Source organism: Artemia sp. Qi Xiang Cuo, chromosome 13, assembly GCF_049724085.1.
Source record: "Artemia sp. Qi Xiang Cuo chromosome 13, ASM4972408v1, whole genome shotgun sequence".
Lineage (NCBI taxonomy): Eukaryota > Metazoa > Arthropoda > Branchiopoda > Anostraca > Artemiidae > Artemia > Artemia sp. Qi Xiang Cuo.
Genome location: NC_142806.1, coordinates 64,797,770 through 64,810,620, shown reverse-complemented (window position 1 = coordinate 64,810,620; position 12,851 = coordinate 64,797,770). Strand labels below are relative to the sequence as shown.

Here is a 12,851-nt window from a genome sequence, read left to right as displayed (position 1 = left end):
AATATTACCTGAAGCGTTATAACTATGAAAATCGATTATTATCACAATTTAAAAAAAAAGAAAGTGCATTATAGACCAGTATTGTATTAATATTTATAAAACTATGAATCCGAGTAAATGTTACGAGACCTAAGTACATTATCAATATATTGAAAAAAAAGGTAGTTTTTCGAAAATCTCTGTACTTTTAAGCCTATAAGGCGACCGCAAAGTCGTTAAACTAGAGTACGGAACTTTAGGGAAGCAACTATGTTCGAACACACAAATAGCCAGGTGCAAGGAGGCAACGGTGAAAAAGTAGTTCAACTTCAACCTAAAGTTACCTTGTTTATTCAAAATTGGTTAATATGGAGCTTTAGATGACTCAAATTACGGTCGAACGAAGAAGTACCCGATGTATTGAGGAAATGCCGGTGAAAAGGTAGTTTGACCTCGACCTAGAGTGTACTATGATCATAACCAATCTTGAAAAAAATATTAACTAGACAGAGATCAATAGAAACTACCTTTCATATCAGAACAATGGCCAAATCAATTATTGATACGGAGTTTATATGTATAAAACATGCCAAAGAAAATGTCATATACTCGGCGGCAATGATCATTGTGAATAAATCAGGGGAAGAAGTTTTTTCAAAGAAATGGGATGTCAAATACGGTTTAAGAGAATACAACATAGGATCATATATCTTTGGATTACGTTTAGCCAATACACCCAAATATCGGCCCGCAAGAGGGAAGCTAGGAATAAAATACAACAGCAGAAAGGGAAAGTACCTCCATTTTGTTCAACACGAAATACGAAATTACAAAAACAATAAACACTTCAGTACTTTTATGTCAAAGGTCCTTCAGAGAAATATTTGTTACTCATCGACACATTTAAAAATCAAAAACTAGTTTATAGAATTGAAGGATATCCAAACTGAGTAAAATACCAAGTAAAACACGAACTCATCTAAGAAATAAAATACTACAAAAAATATCTGTATAACCCAAGAAGTTTACTATATAAAGTGAGAAAAAATGAAATTGTATTTAAAACAATTAAAACTTATGAATCAAAATCAAAAGTAATCAAGAAATCAAAAAGCTGTCCCAAGCGGAAAAAAAAATCATAGTTAGCCCAAGCACTTTTCATGTTGAGACAAAAATTCTTACGTGAAAGCAATTAAAATATCTATCCCCCCAGCCTAAGAATCAACCATACATTAACCAAACGCAAAGTAAAAATTGTAAGACCGCGAATCTTAACTTCACATGATTCCCTTTAGGCAACGAAGATTATCATAAAATATAATAAATATAATATCATAATTGGCATTTTATTTCCTTCCCTGAAAAAAAAGAAAGAAAAATAACAAATAATAAGAATCTAAGTTCTCGTTCAATTATCAATCATAAAAAGTTTTCCTGTACAATTTCTAATAAAATATTAATTCCAGAAACATCAAAAAGGATATGGATAACAAACGTCATAACAATCTTCATTTCCCAAATTATAGCACAAGATATCGTAAAACATGGAATAATCTTCAAACATGAGAACTCGTTACTTGCAAGCCACAATGCCTGGAAAATATTTATGAAACTGGATCCCAAACCGTTTGAAACTCTATTTCAACAGGTAATGCGACTGGAGAAAAACAACAATGGATTAAAGGACTCTATATTCCCATTCTTAAGATGGGACAAAAGCTGGCAGACCACGAAAGTTATGAACAGCAAAGAAAATAGAGGAAATTTACCTCTCTTTCTTCCCAAACTAAAGTCGAAATTCATAGTGGACGATTTTGACAAGAAAATGGCAGAAATCGACAAAGCTCTAGGAACTAACAGTATAGGAAACAGGAGAAAAAGAGAATTAAGCAGTATGGACGGATCTATAAAATAATATACCACAGCAAAATATACTACCGATTCCCTCTTGACAACTTCTAAGAAAAATAAACTCTATGATGGAAATTACGCCATGCTAAATGAATTACCGAGCTTATGGACTTTCCTCAAGGAATTATGGCAAAATCATGCCGAAAAAAATATTAAAAAACAAATATTATCAATACTCACGAAGTAAAAAGACTACAGACAAATTATCAACCTAAAGTAATTAAAATTCTCAAATACACAACCAGATGATAAGAATAAAAGTCCTACAGGAGGACAAAGAAAAGACACCAGGAAATTCACGCCTACATATGAGACCCCAGTGAGAGATATACAATATTCAACGTCAGAAGTTACGACGAGCACAATCCCCGAAATGAGTGCACTTAGCAAAAAAATACCAAAAAATTTGACCCCACTAACTTATCTAAAATTAACGATACTTACAAAATGGACGTGGTCAACAGGACCAATGCAGCACCGCACCCGATCAATTGGAGTATTTACTATATGCTTTAGAGCAAGACTCCCGGCAAAGCATACCGAAATACAAACGATAAAAGTACAAGCGATTCAACCAGTGGAAAAGAAAAATAAAACTAAGAAAGAGGAAGAAGACGATTATCCACACAAGAAATGTTGGATAATAGACGGTAAACGTACTTGTGCTAGATTAGCAATGGCCGATGAGCCAGCGAGAGAAGATATCGAGCCATTACCTGAGCTAAGCGAGAAGAACGCCCTAAGAGAATCAATTCACCAGTCTTTTCTAATATTCTATAGACAGAGACTCCAAGCACAATTTGAATTGTTCAATACAGAAATACAAAAGCTAAAACAAAGTACACCGAGAATCTTCGAATTATTTTTTCGAAAAAGCAAATATCGAAGATCAGCTAGTCTAATACCAATCGTGGGAGAATTAGCCTCACGCTTGTTTGGGCTTTCAACTGAAGAAGACCTAAATATCCTAAGGGAAAACGTAGGAAAACTAAATAGCGCCATGAACGTGATCTTACATGTCCAAAAAATACAGGCCAGTATAGCCAATTACCAGAGGGACAAAATTGAGGCAATCTCGAAGAAAATATCTAAGACAGTAAATATAATGAATTATTTAAAAAATTAAGTAGATTGTGTGATTACCGATTCCAGCCTCACCATGGTATCACTAGACATAGTGAAAATGTCAGTGCTTAACTTAGCAACTGCTGTTAGCAAATTTGAATTTACATTATTTGCCCTTACCGGAGGAACCTTGTCGTATGACCTAGTGGATCCTTCGAACCTAAAAAGTATTTTGGATGAAATAAAAAAACATTTAACGTTCGGATTAAATCTACCAATAGAACTGAAGATAGCAAACTTATTCAACTACTACACGAAGCTGATGGTTCACATAACAGAAATAAACGAACAATTATTCGCAGTAATAACAATCCCGTTAATAAATCAACAATCAATATATGACCTATATAAAGTTTCCACGTTTCCAGCCAATATAGGTACAACTAATTCGTTCATGACTATCACCCCCCAAGCGAAATACTTGCTAGTCGATCAGGATAGGAGGAAATATGCCTTAGCAAATCCACAGGACCTAAAGGAATGTGTAGCATTCAAAAATCTAGTATGTCAACTAACACTGCCCATTTATAACGTAAAACCCGGATCATGTATGTTGGATATATTTTTAAAAGAGACCCAACAAGAAGAAATTCCAAACTCATGAGAAGCAGTAGTAGGTAGTACTAAAAGGGAAATATTTATTCACCTTAGAAATGATCTGTGGCTGTTTCCTGTTCCAAAAGAAACAGTTGGGACTATCTCATGTTATAATAATACAGAAAGGATCGATCCAAGATACAGAACTGAACTACTATTACAAGACGTGGGAACAATAACAATAAAACAAGGATGCCGACTGGTGACCAAGGAAGCCACGGTACAAACACCACTGATAACAACAAGCAAAAATATAATAAGTCCCAAGATAAACAACTTCAAACCAGTCAATCTATCGTATACAATTCCCAATATTGAAAAGGAAGAAGTAAGGGCCACGATATGGTAAAAAATAGAGAATATCAAGGGAAACTTACCACTAACAAAAATAAAAGAAGCCTTAGACTCTCAAATTCCCCTATTTACTAATGAAGACCAAAGACTGACGTATGTAGAAAGTAGGTACGGACTATTTTCGACAAATTTTTGGTGGTATACCCTCCTGAAAGTAGGATTGGTATTCATAATATCGTACTCTATACGAATCGCATTGAGCCTAAATTACGGAAGAGTTTTGAGACTAAAACGAAGAAAAAGAGAAAAGTTAAATCACATCGATCCGAGCGAGATGCAAAACCTAAACCCAGAACTCCGCGATAACCCTTAAGATAAAAAAAAGTAAGGGAGGACGTGATCGAGCAAATGAGAATAGAGGTCCTCATTCGTGCCATGTCCAGTCCCAAGTTTCTACTTATTTTCTGTGCAAACCCATGCAGCTGCAAAGATATATTTCTTAAAGCGGCGTGGACGCACATAAACAGTAAAGATTTGAAAATTTATAGTAAGTCGAGACCTCACATAAAACCATGTAACCTACCTCGTCTGTAGTCATAGAATAGAAAATTATATGCTAAGGTAGATGAGTGTTGAATAATATTTAAAAAAATGTATTGAATATGGAACATGTGCCAAATGCACATGTGTACGTGTATACATATAATCACCAATCTTGAAAATCTTATAGTGTTATTTTTTAAACATAATCGTTTTTCTTATGATTACTTTGCTTGTATCATAGTAATCTAATGATTGCGGCAACATGCATGTAAAAGCATGAAAGCTGCCCTTATTTTTTTTCTATCGTTGAATTTAACTGTACCCATACTAAATTGATATTATTAATACCAATAATCGCGACTATTATTTAAAACAATAGTCCCCGTATAATGTTATATAAATCGAGTATTATTGTTGTTATATATGTTTTAACCTGTGTAATTATAAAGAGCATATGATTCTGCCCAGGTATTTATATTCTAGGAATCAGAGTAATCAGTGCAGATTAATTATTGGTGTACCAGCATGCAACACGGATACAACTCAGTAGCATCTACTCTCATCATTCGTCAACCACCGACAAGTACTCACCAAGGAAATATCTGAAGACGGTACCCTGACGACAAATCCAAATCACCAAAACCTTGTACCAGGTAATTTTATCTCAAGCAATGCCGCCAAACCAAGGACCCCATATATACATATATATGTGAATTAATCATTACCTAGAGAGCCGCTTCGACCAGTCATGTCGTAAAACTGCACAAATACTCGTCAAATAACTCTCCTTAGAGGGCAAGGTCCTTAATATTCAATGTTTGGAGAACCAAGAATAACCCTAGAGTCAGTCCCTCAAAGACCATATATCTTAAGCCCCATATCAGAGACAATATGTCAACCAAGATCAAAAGCTTAAGTTTTGACTCTCTCCAATTATTATTAGATGTCACAAAACCAAATCATCCTTCATGAGAACAAGAACCAAACCAGATCAATTTAACGGGAAATATAAGCCGTATCTGCTGAAATTTTTTCGAAAATGAAGTGTTCAGAGGAGAAAACCGACCAGTTATTATTGTTTTAATCTCCATATTATGCCCCCAATGATTGTGCATCATTTAACCGGGAATCAAAGACAATGCGTCGAGCCAAGGCCCTTAGATCAAGTTTTGATCCTGACATAGATAACGTTAAGTGTCGTAACACAACCCAAAGTTCAAATGAAAGATGGACTAAACGTAAACAATTTACGGGAAACACAGACTATACGAGTAATAGATTTTCCCGAGGATAAAGGTGTTCAAAAAGAGACACCCAGCCCAGCGATCAAGATACCCATTTCATGTAATCAATTTCCCGAGGGTTATGTACCTAATAGACATTTCAACATCCCTGTGACATCAACCCCTCGTATTTGACATGACAAACCATGCACAGACAATTTTGTGCAACAGTCATACTTATGAACAATGTAAACCCTTATCCCAAGGAAAAAATGCCAAAAGATGAAACACCACGAAGACAAACCATAAACAATGAGCTGACACAATAATGAGTCCAACTGGAGCCAAAAATAAAATTACAACATATGTGAATATTATAGAAACGTAAAATGATGAAGTAGGTGTGAAGTATTATGTTAACAACCCGTAACCTTAATGAATATTGGAAAACTTATCATAAAACAGATGAAAACCAGTGCAAGCTACCTTATCCAAGTGTTGCAATAAGACATTAAACTTATAATCTATTAATGTGTCAAACTTTTTCTCGCAAATTAGTTTAATTTCAGTGTATTAAAAATTTAGATGTAGTTACGTGTTTTTGAAGTCAGATACTTATCAGACCAATATAGCGTCAGGTGGAAGTATAAACTAGCATTAGAAGTAGCGAACATGTACCATGTTAAGTAATAAAGCAATTACAAAAGCAAAACTTAATTAGTTGAAACCATGTAGAAGTATTAGCATATCAGGTGAAGGAATTTTAATATTAGGTGAAGGAATAAAAATATAATCGTATCATTATAGCGTCAGGTGGAAGTATAGTCAAGTTTTAGAAAAGGCAAATATGTACCATTTTCAGTGATAAGATAAACATATCAGGTGAAGGTAATCTTAGTGTTAGGTGGAGGAAATAATAATTATTATGTAATCATATAACCTACGGTGTTAGTCAATAGAAACTCCTTGGCCCCTTCACCAAATCGAGTGAGTAGGTGATGGACTTTAAAATAATGTTGTTATATATATAATCTAATAGAGCAATCGGGGATTTGTAAAAAAAAAAGTAAATTAAATTTCACCAAAGCAAAGCTAACTCAAGTAATGAGTACCAAAATAAATTCCTTAATAAAAAAAAATTTTTTTTTTGAAAGTGTAGAGAGAGAGCATAACACAACGATGAGGACATCGTTAAGAACGGGAAGGATGATATGCAATGGGATCAATTTTCAAAAGCCTCAGAATTTTCCAATTAAAGTTACCCAAATAAAAATAAAAAACAACCGAAATATAAACCCAAAATATGAACCTGAAAAATTCAAGTAACCTACAGATCGAGCAAGACTCAAGTTTTCAATTTAACATAGTGAAACAAACGTGTAATTGAATATTGTAATGATGCATTGTAACAAACATCGCACAAATCTTTCCCACAAAAAATCTAATAAATAAATCCTCCCTTGCGTCGCCAATGAATGCAATAAATATCAGTTTGACCAAGTCTTATATGACAGCCAACGAACAATGTAAATTGAATCTTAAGAGCTCGAAATACCAAACTATCAAGAGAGTAAGATTTATAATACAAAAAAAGTAGTCACTCGAGATGCAAAATATCTTTGTATAATCTATTTGCATTGTTCTGGATACTAAGTTTATAACTAAGTATCTAAATGTAATTAAATCATATTATCCTTTACCAACTCTCACAGAAGTAAATTATAAGTCTTCTTAAAATTAAGCGACACCCTACTAGGAAAATGTTACAGTGTAAAACTTTGTTCGTCCGAAAAAATTCCAAAGTGTTATTATAAAAAGTTATAAATTGTAATTAAAGTTACAATGTAGAACTTCGCTTTATTAGAAAAATTCCAAAGTGATATCTTAAAAGTCATAAACCTTAATTAAACCAAAGTAGCCCATTGGTGTAAGCCCATCCAATAGTAATCTAGGACAAATAGTGCAGCCAATAGGGACTGTAAAATATACTTGTGTGTAACGCCCGAATGTAACCTCTGACGAAATTAGGAAGAGCAGATAGTTAGGACTTAGCAATTTTTGAGTCAGTCTTATTTTGAGTCTTAGAGGAGTTTTACACCAGTCTAACCCAGGAATTTCTTATGATTTATGTTATGTGAGATTATTTGCAGTCTATTCAAAATAAACTTTCGAGAAAACTTTTTGTCAGTGCATTAACTTTTGCGTTGCATCGCTCCAGATGACAATTTGTATTAGTGCCTTGTATTGCAAGTGTGTCGATATAACCGAAGCTCTGCGTCAATTATGTGAGTAACAATAAATGCATTACTTTCTTATTTTGTTCTCTCTATGTTAATATTTCTCAAGTTTGTTAGTCCTTGTGGCTCCACTCGCTCCTAAGGGAAACTGAAACTTTTCAGTCTGATTTCGACTCAGTATGGCCGTTAATATAAGCTCCCTATTTGTACTGCTAGTAAGCTCCCCACTCTAGAAGTTCCGCCTCCACTCAGGTACGTCACACGCGATCCATCAGCCAAGAGTTTGACTAAATTTCCCCATTGAATTATTAATTGGAATTTCCGTATTAGGAATCATCAGAAAATATAAGAACAATTTATTTTTCAAAGAAACCCCCCCATTAGAATATTGAAAAAGTGCTGACTGCTGAAGATGATTCTGCTGTAATTTCTTTGTGACAGAAGGCATTTCTGAGCTTGAAATAAAAATGCCTCTAGAATTTCTTAAAGGAATGTGTGCTTGTTTTTTCTAGAAACTTTCATGATCTTTGTGTCAATTTTGAAATTAACATCCAAGGTAATTTTTGACTTTTCAATTTTTTCTTCTTAAAATCTTTTTTTAATGTTATGGCACCATCTCCTATCTCATTAAAATAGCACATTGGAATGAAATACAAAGTACACTGGATGAATTTTAGTCAACAACTGAAGTCTGCAATGAAACAGTAGATAAAACCAGTGGGAAATGTTGGTACTCAAATTGCCTTTCCCAAGCAATTTAAGGATCAATATCTGGCTAGTAAAATATGGATTTCCCTGCTTGTTACTGCTCTTTTGGACAGGCTGTCACCAAACTAGCAACCATTTGGATAAAAATAATTGCTGAATAGACCTATTCTATTTCCACCAGCAATAACTTTGCATCAGCAATAATTAATATTAACTACAAACGCTGAATCTGATTTCCTGTCCCAAGGGAATTTAAGGTGTCAGAATAGCCAGCAAAACAGTAATCCAATTAAAATAAAAAAACAAACAGATTGGATTGATAAAAAGACCATTTCAAAGACCTGTTAAATAGAATAGAACAGACTAAACCCCAAGTATTGGGCCCAATCCCTTATCCAATGCCACTTCCTAGAGAGGAACAGTACCCATGTGATATGTCAGCACCATCAACAAAAGAAGCCAGAAATGCCATGTAATCCTTAAAAAAACACAAATCCCCAGGTGAGGATTCCCTATCTGTAGAAATTTTTAGAGCAAGGCAGGTACTTATGGATGCCCTGACAGACTTAAATTGCAAAATATAGAATGCAGATTATGTGCCCCAGGACTGGTGCAATGCTACTATAATTCATATCTACAAAAAAAGAAATAAAGCCAATTGCAAGAAGTATCAGGAAATTTTAGTGATTGACATAACCAGGCTGGGTTCCATGCAAGAATAAGGTGTGTGATGTTGATCATTTTTTAATCTATGGCTCTTTCTCCACCATAGGTTGATTCACAGACCAAACACCATTGCAATCCTTCCTGACTTCATTGCTGCATTTGACTCTATACACTGGCCTACCCTATGACTGATAATTCTTGAAGATGGTGTCCAAGCTAGATTGGTTGACCTGCTCAAAGCTTATTCTGAAGACATAAAGAGAAATGTCCATGTTTATGGTGAACTGACAGAAGTCATTGAAATAGAGTATGTGGTTGGTCAAGGCTGTCCAGCATGCCCAATTCTCTTCAATTACACAGTAGCTTGGATTATAGAGAAGGCTTTGAACAAAGAAGAGGGTATGTATTTTCAGCTGAAGAAAGCATTGCTGACCCTGAATACACTGATGAGCGTACTCTCCTATCTGTTTTGGCTTCAAAAGTAGAAGAAATGATAAAAATAATGGCAGCTATTGCATATATGATAGATCTTAGAATCAGCATTGCAAAAATTAAGTACCTATCAACTAGGAATGATACCAACTTTTTTAACATCTTAATAGAGATCCTATTAACAGAGTTCAAATATCTGGGAGCACTTATGGATGCTTAGGGTAGTGTATTGAATAAGGTCCAAGCTCACATTAGCAGAGCGTGGTGTGTCTTTGGGCAACTGTGCAATCCCCTATTGTTAAAAAACAAAATGAGATAAAAAAAAAAAAAAAACTCAGAATATGCTTGCAATGTATACACTCTATACTCCTATATGGCTGCAAGACCTGGCCACTAAAGGCAGAGAAAGAAAAACAACTAGATGTTCTAAATTAGAAATGCCCAAGAGCTATTTGCAACATCAGACATAGACAGTTGCAAGATCACCAGCCAGAAGCTCATGAAGATATGTAGACAAAAACTCACACATAATGAAGAAACAATGGGTCAAGTGGCTTGGCCATGTGATGCCCAGAGGAGACCCAAACACACCAGGTTCTAACTGCAGTGCCTCCCTTGTCCAGGAAAAACAGGAAGCCAGATCAAGTCATAGCAGAACACCATGAAGAAGGATGCCAAGCCGCTAGGGAGTTCCTGGAAATATTGCTACAATTGGGAAAGTTATTGTTTCAACTTATTCAACTACAGTTAGAGGACAGATTACTTTGGCAGAACCTGGTATAACACCTAACTGGTGCTGAGTTGGGCAGCTTGTGTAAGAATAAGAAAACAAACAGTATCTTCTAGCCTACTTTGTTACCACAGTATTTTTCTGAGGCAAATGGTAAAGGTCTAGAATAGCCTAGTGGCTCTTCAGAAGTGAGAATGCTAGGACAGAAAGACCCTTTGAGATTGGTAATTTATATCCATTTTTATGGTTCAGTTCATGTTTTAATAATTTATCAGTACTTATGCATTATCTGGTACACAATGCTATATACTGTATAGAGAAATGCTGAAGGAAACCAGTCAAATGGGTATTTGCAATAGATAAATGAATTGCAAAGTGTAATTTTTCATTCTGTTTACAATATTTAAACTATTGTTTTGGGGGTTTAGGGAGCAAAAGGTATTTAATATATGCTATGCTTTACCTAAACAAAACTATCATATTTTCATCCTATTTTATTTTTTTAATTACCTTAAATTAAATTAGGCTACCTTAAATTGCAGCTAGGAGCAATCTGGTTTCTTAGCATTAACCAAACTTGACTTCTTTTGTGTGTACCAAATAATGCATAAGTACCAATTCATCTGCAGCCCTTTCTTAATAGTCTCATGCAGGCCTTGCCCTAGGCTATGTAAAAGACTAGCATAACTTAATAACTGATCATAATAGATAGAAACAGGGAAACACAAGGAGATTTTGGTAAAATTCTACTTTAGCTACTTTTGGCTATCTTGGAAAGGGGCTGAGTTAGGAAAATGAAACTATCAGGGATGGAACTATAGGCTATAGTATGCCCTAGTTTTAAGCAGAAGATCTATTTTTGCAAGGTTTCATTTTTATAAGACACAGATTTTTATAGGTCATCAAAGGTCCAGACCCTCTAGAAGGAGAAGAGTGGAGGTAGGTACTTCAAAATACCTTCCCAGGACAAACTTTGGTGAATATCTACGAAATCATATTATTGAGTTAGGACTAAAGTGAATACACCATTTGATGGCTTTTTTTACGCTGATTACGAATATAATAAGCATTTCTATCGGAAATGAATTTCAGCTCCCTGCCTATATATGCAAATTCAGGGTATATATTTCTACATTAGGGGGGGTGGGGGTAAAGTTTAAACATACCTCCCATTTACATCAGAAAAAAAATTTGCCCCACCCCCCCCCCCTAGTGTAGAAATATATACCCTGAATTTGCATATATAGGGGGGGGGCTGAAATTCATTTCCGATAGAAATACTTATTATATTCGTAATCAGCATAAAAAAAGCCATCAAATGGTTAGCCTGTGGACCCATCCCTGAAAGTTTCATTTTTCCAACCTAACCCCTTTCCAAAATAGTCAAAAGTAGCTAAAGTAGAATTTTTACCAAAAAAAGAAACTGATAACTGAAAATTAAGGTAACATGTTGTTTTGTCAAAATTTCAATGAATCAAAATGTCATGTAGGCTAATTTCAGGGTGCTCTAGAGGGGGAAGGAGGGTCAATATCTACCAAATCATATTATTGAGTTAGGACTAAAGTGAATAGGCCTACACCATTTGAGGCCTTTTTTATGCTGACTACGAATATAATAATCATTTCTATTAGAAATGAACTTCAGCCCCCCCCCCTCAAAATGTCCCTTCAGGGGTGGGGTAGGTTGGTTTAGGTATAGCCGCTATAGGGGGGGGGGCGGTAATTAATTTCCAATGAAAATGCTTATTATATTTGTAATCAGCATAAAAAAAGGCATCGAATGGTGTATTCACTTTATTTGAAACTCAACAATATGATTTGGTATATATTGACCAGAAGGAGTGGAGGTAGGTACTTCAAAATACCTTGCCAGGATATATATTTAGCATAGCCTATAGACCCATCCCTAAAAGTTTCATTTTAAACCTAGGCCTAACCCCTTTCCAAGATAACCAAAAGTAGCTAAAGTAGAATTTTATTAAAATTTCATTCATTAATAATTGCAGCATGATATTCTAGACCTTTACCAGACAAAACATTTGTTAGAAACTAGGCTACAAGGGTTTTACCATGTTCCTGGCTACATTAGAGAATGGTGGGATAAAATTGCAGCAATAACCATCTGAGAGCCGCGAAAGAACATTGAAAAGAATTTTTGTTTTTTTTATTAAGATTTCCACCCTATAGCCTAGCCTAAAAAACTTTAAATGGCTCTGGAAGTTTCCCAAATGTATCAGCCTGAGGTCCTAAGTTTTAGACCATATTTAAAAAGACTGGTGAAAACTATAAAGCATGAGAGAGCAAAATTGTCACTTGACCTACCTAGGATCTACAGCACTTATGATGATTATATGTGGGAGATACACGAACGTGTTACCGATTTAAGATCTTTGCCTTTATTTTTGG

The 12,851-nt window shown here is 34.9% G+C and overlaps 1 protein-coding gene across 2 annotated transcripts in view; it reads right to left on the bottom strand.

Moving 5' to 3' along the window:
- The window catches only part of Pi3K68D (phosphatidylinositol-4-phosphate 3-kinase catalytic subunit Pi3K68D), a 236,708-nt gene extending 223,857 nt beyond the window's left edge, over positions 1 to 12,851 (bottom strand). Inside the window, exon 1 of one of the 2 annotated variants that reach the window (XM_089099478.1) lies at positions 12,768 to 12,851. Coding sequence is in view for 1 of the 2 variants with exons in the window: in XM_089099477.1 (XP_088955603.1) it covers positions 10,241 to 10,244 (4 nt within the window). In the remaining variant the exon portion in view is untranslated. Of the gene's footprint in view, positions 1 to 10,240; positions 10,386 to 12,767 lie in introns of those variants that run through there. The other variant, XM_089099477.1, reaches the window with a different exon arrangement.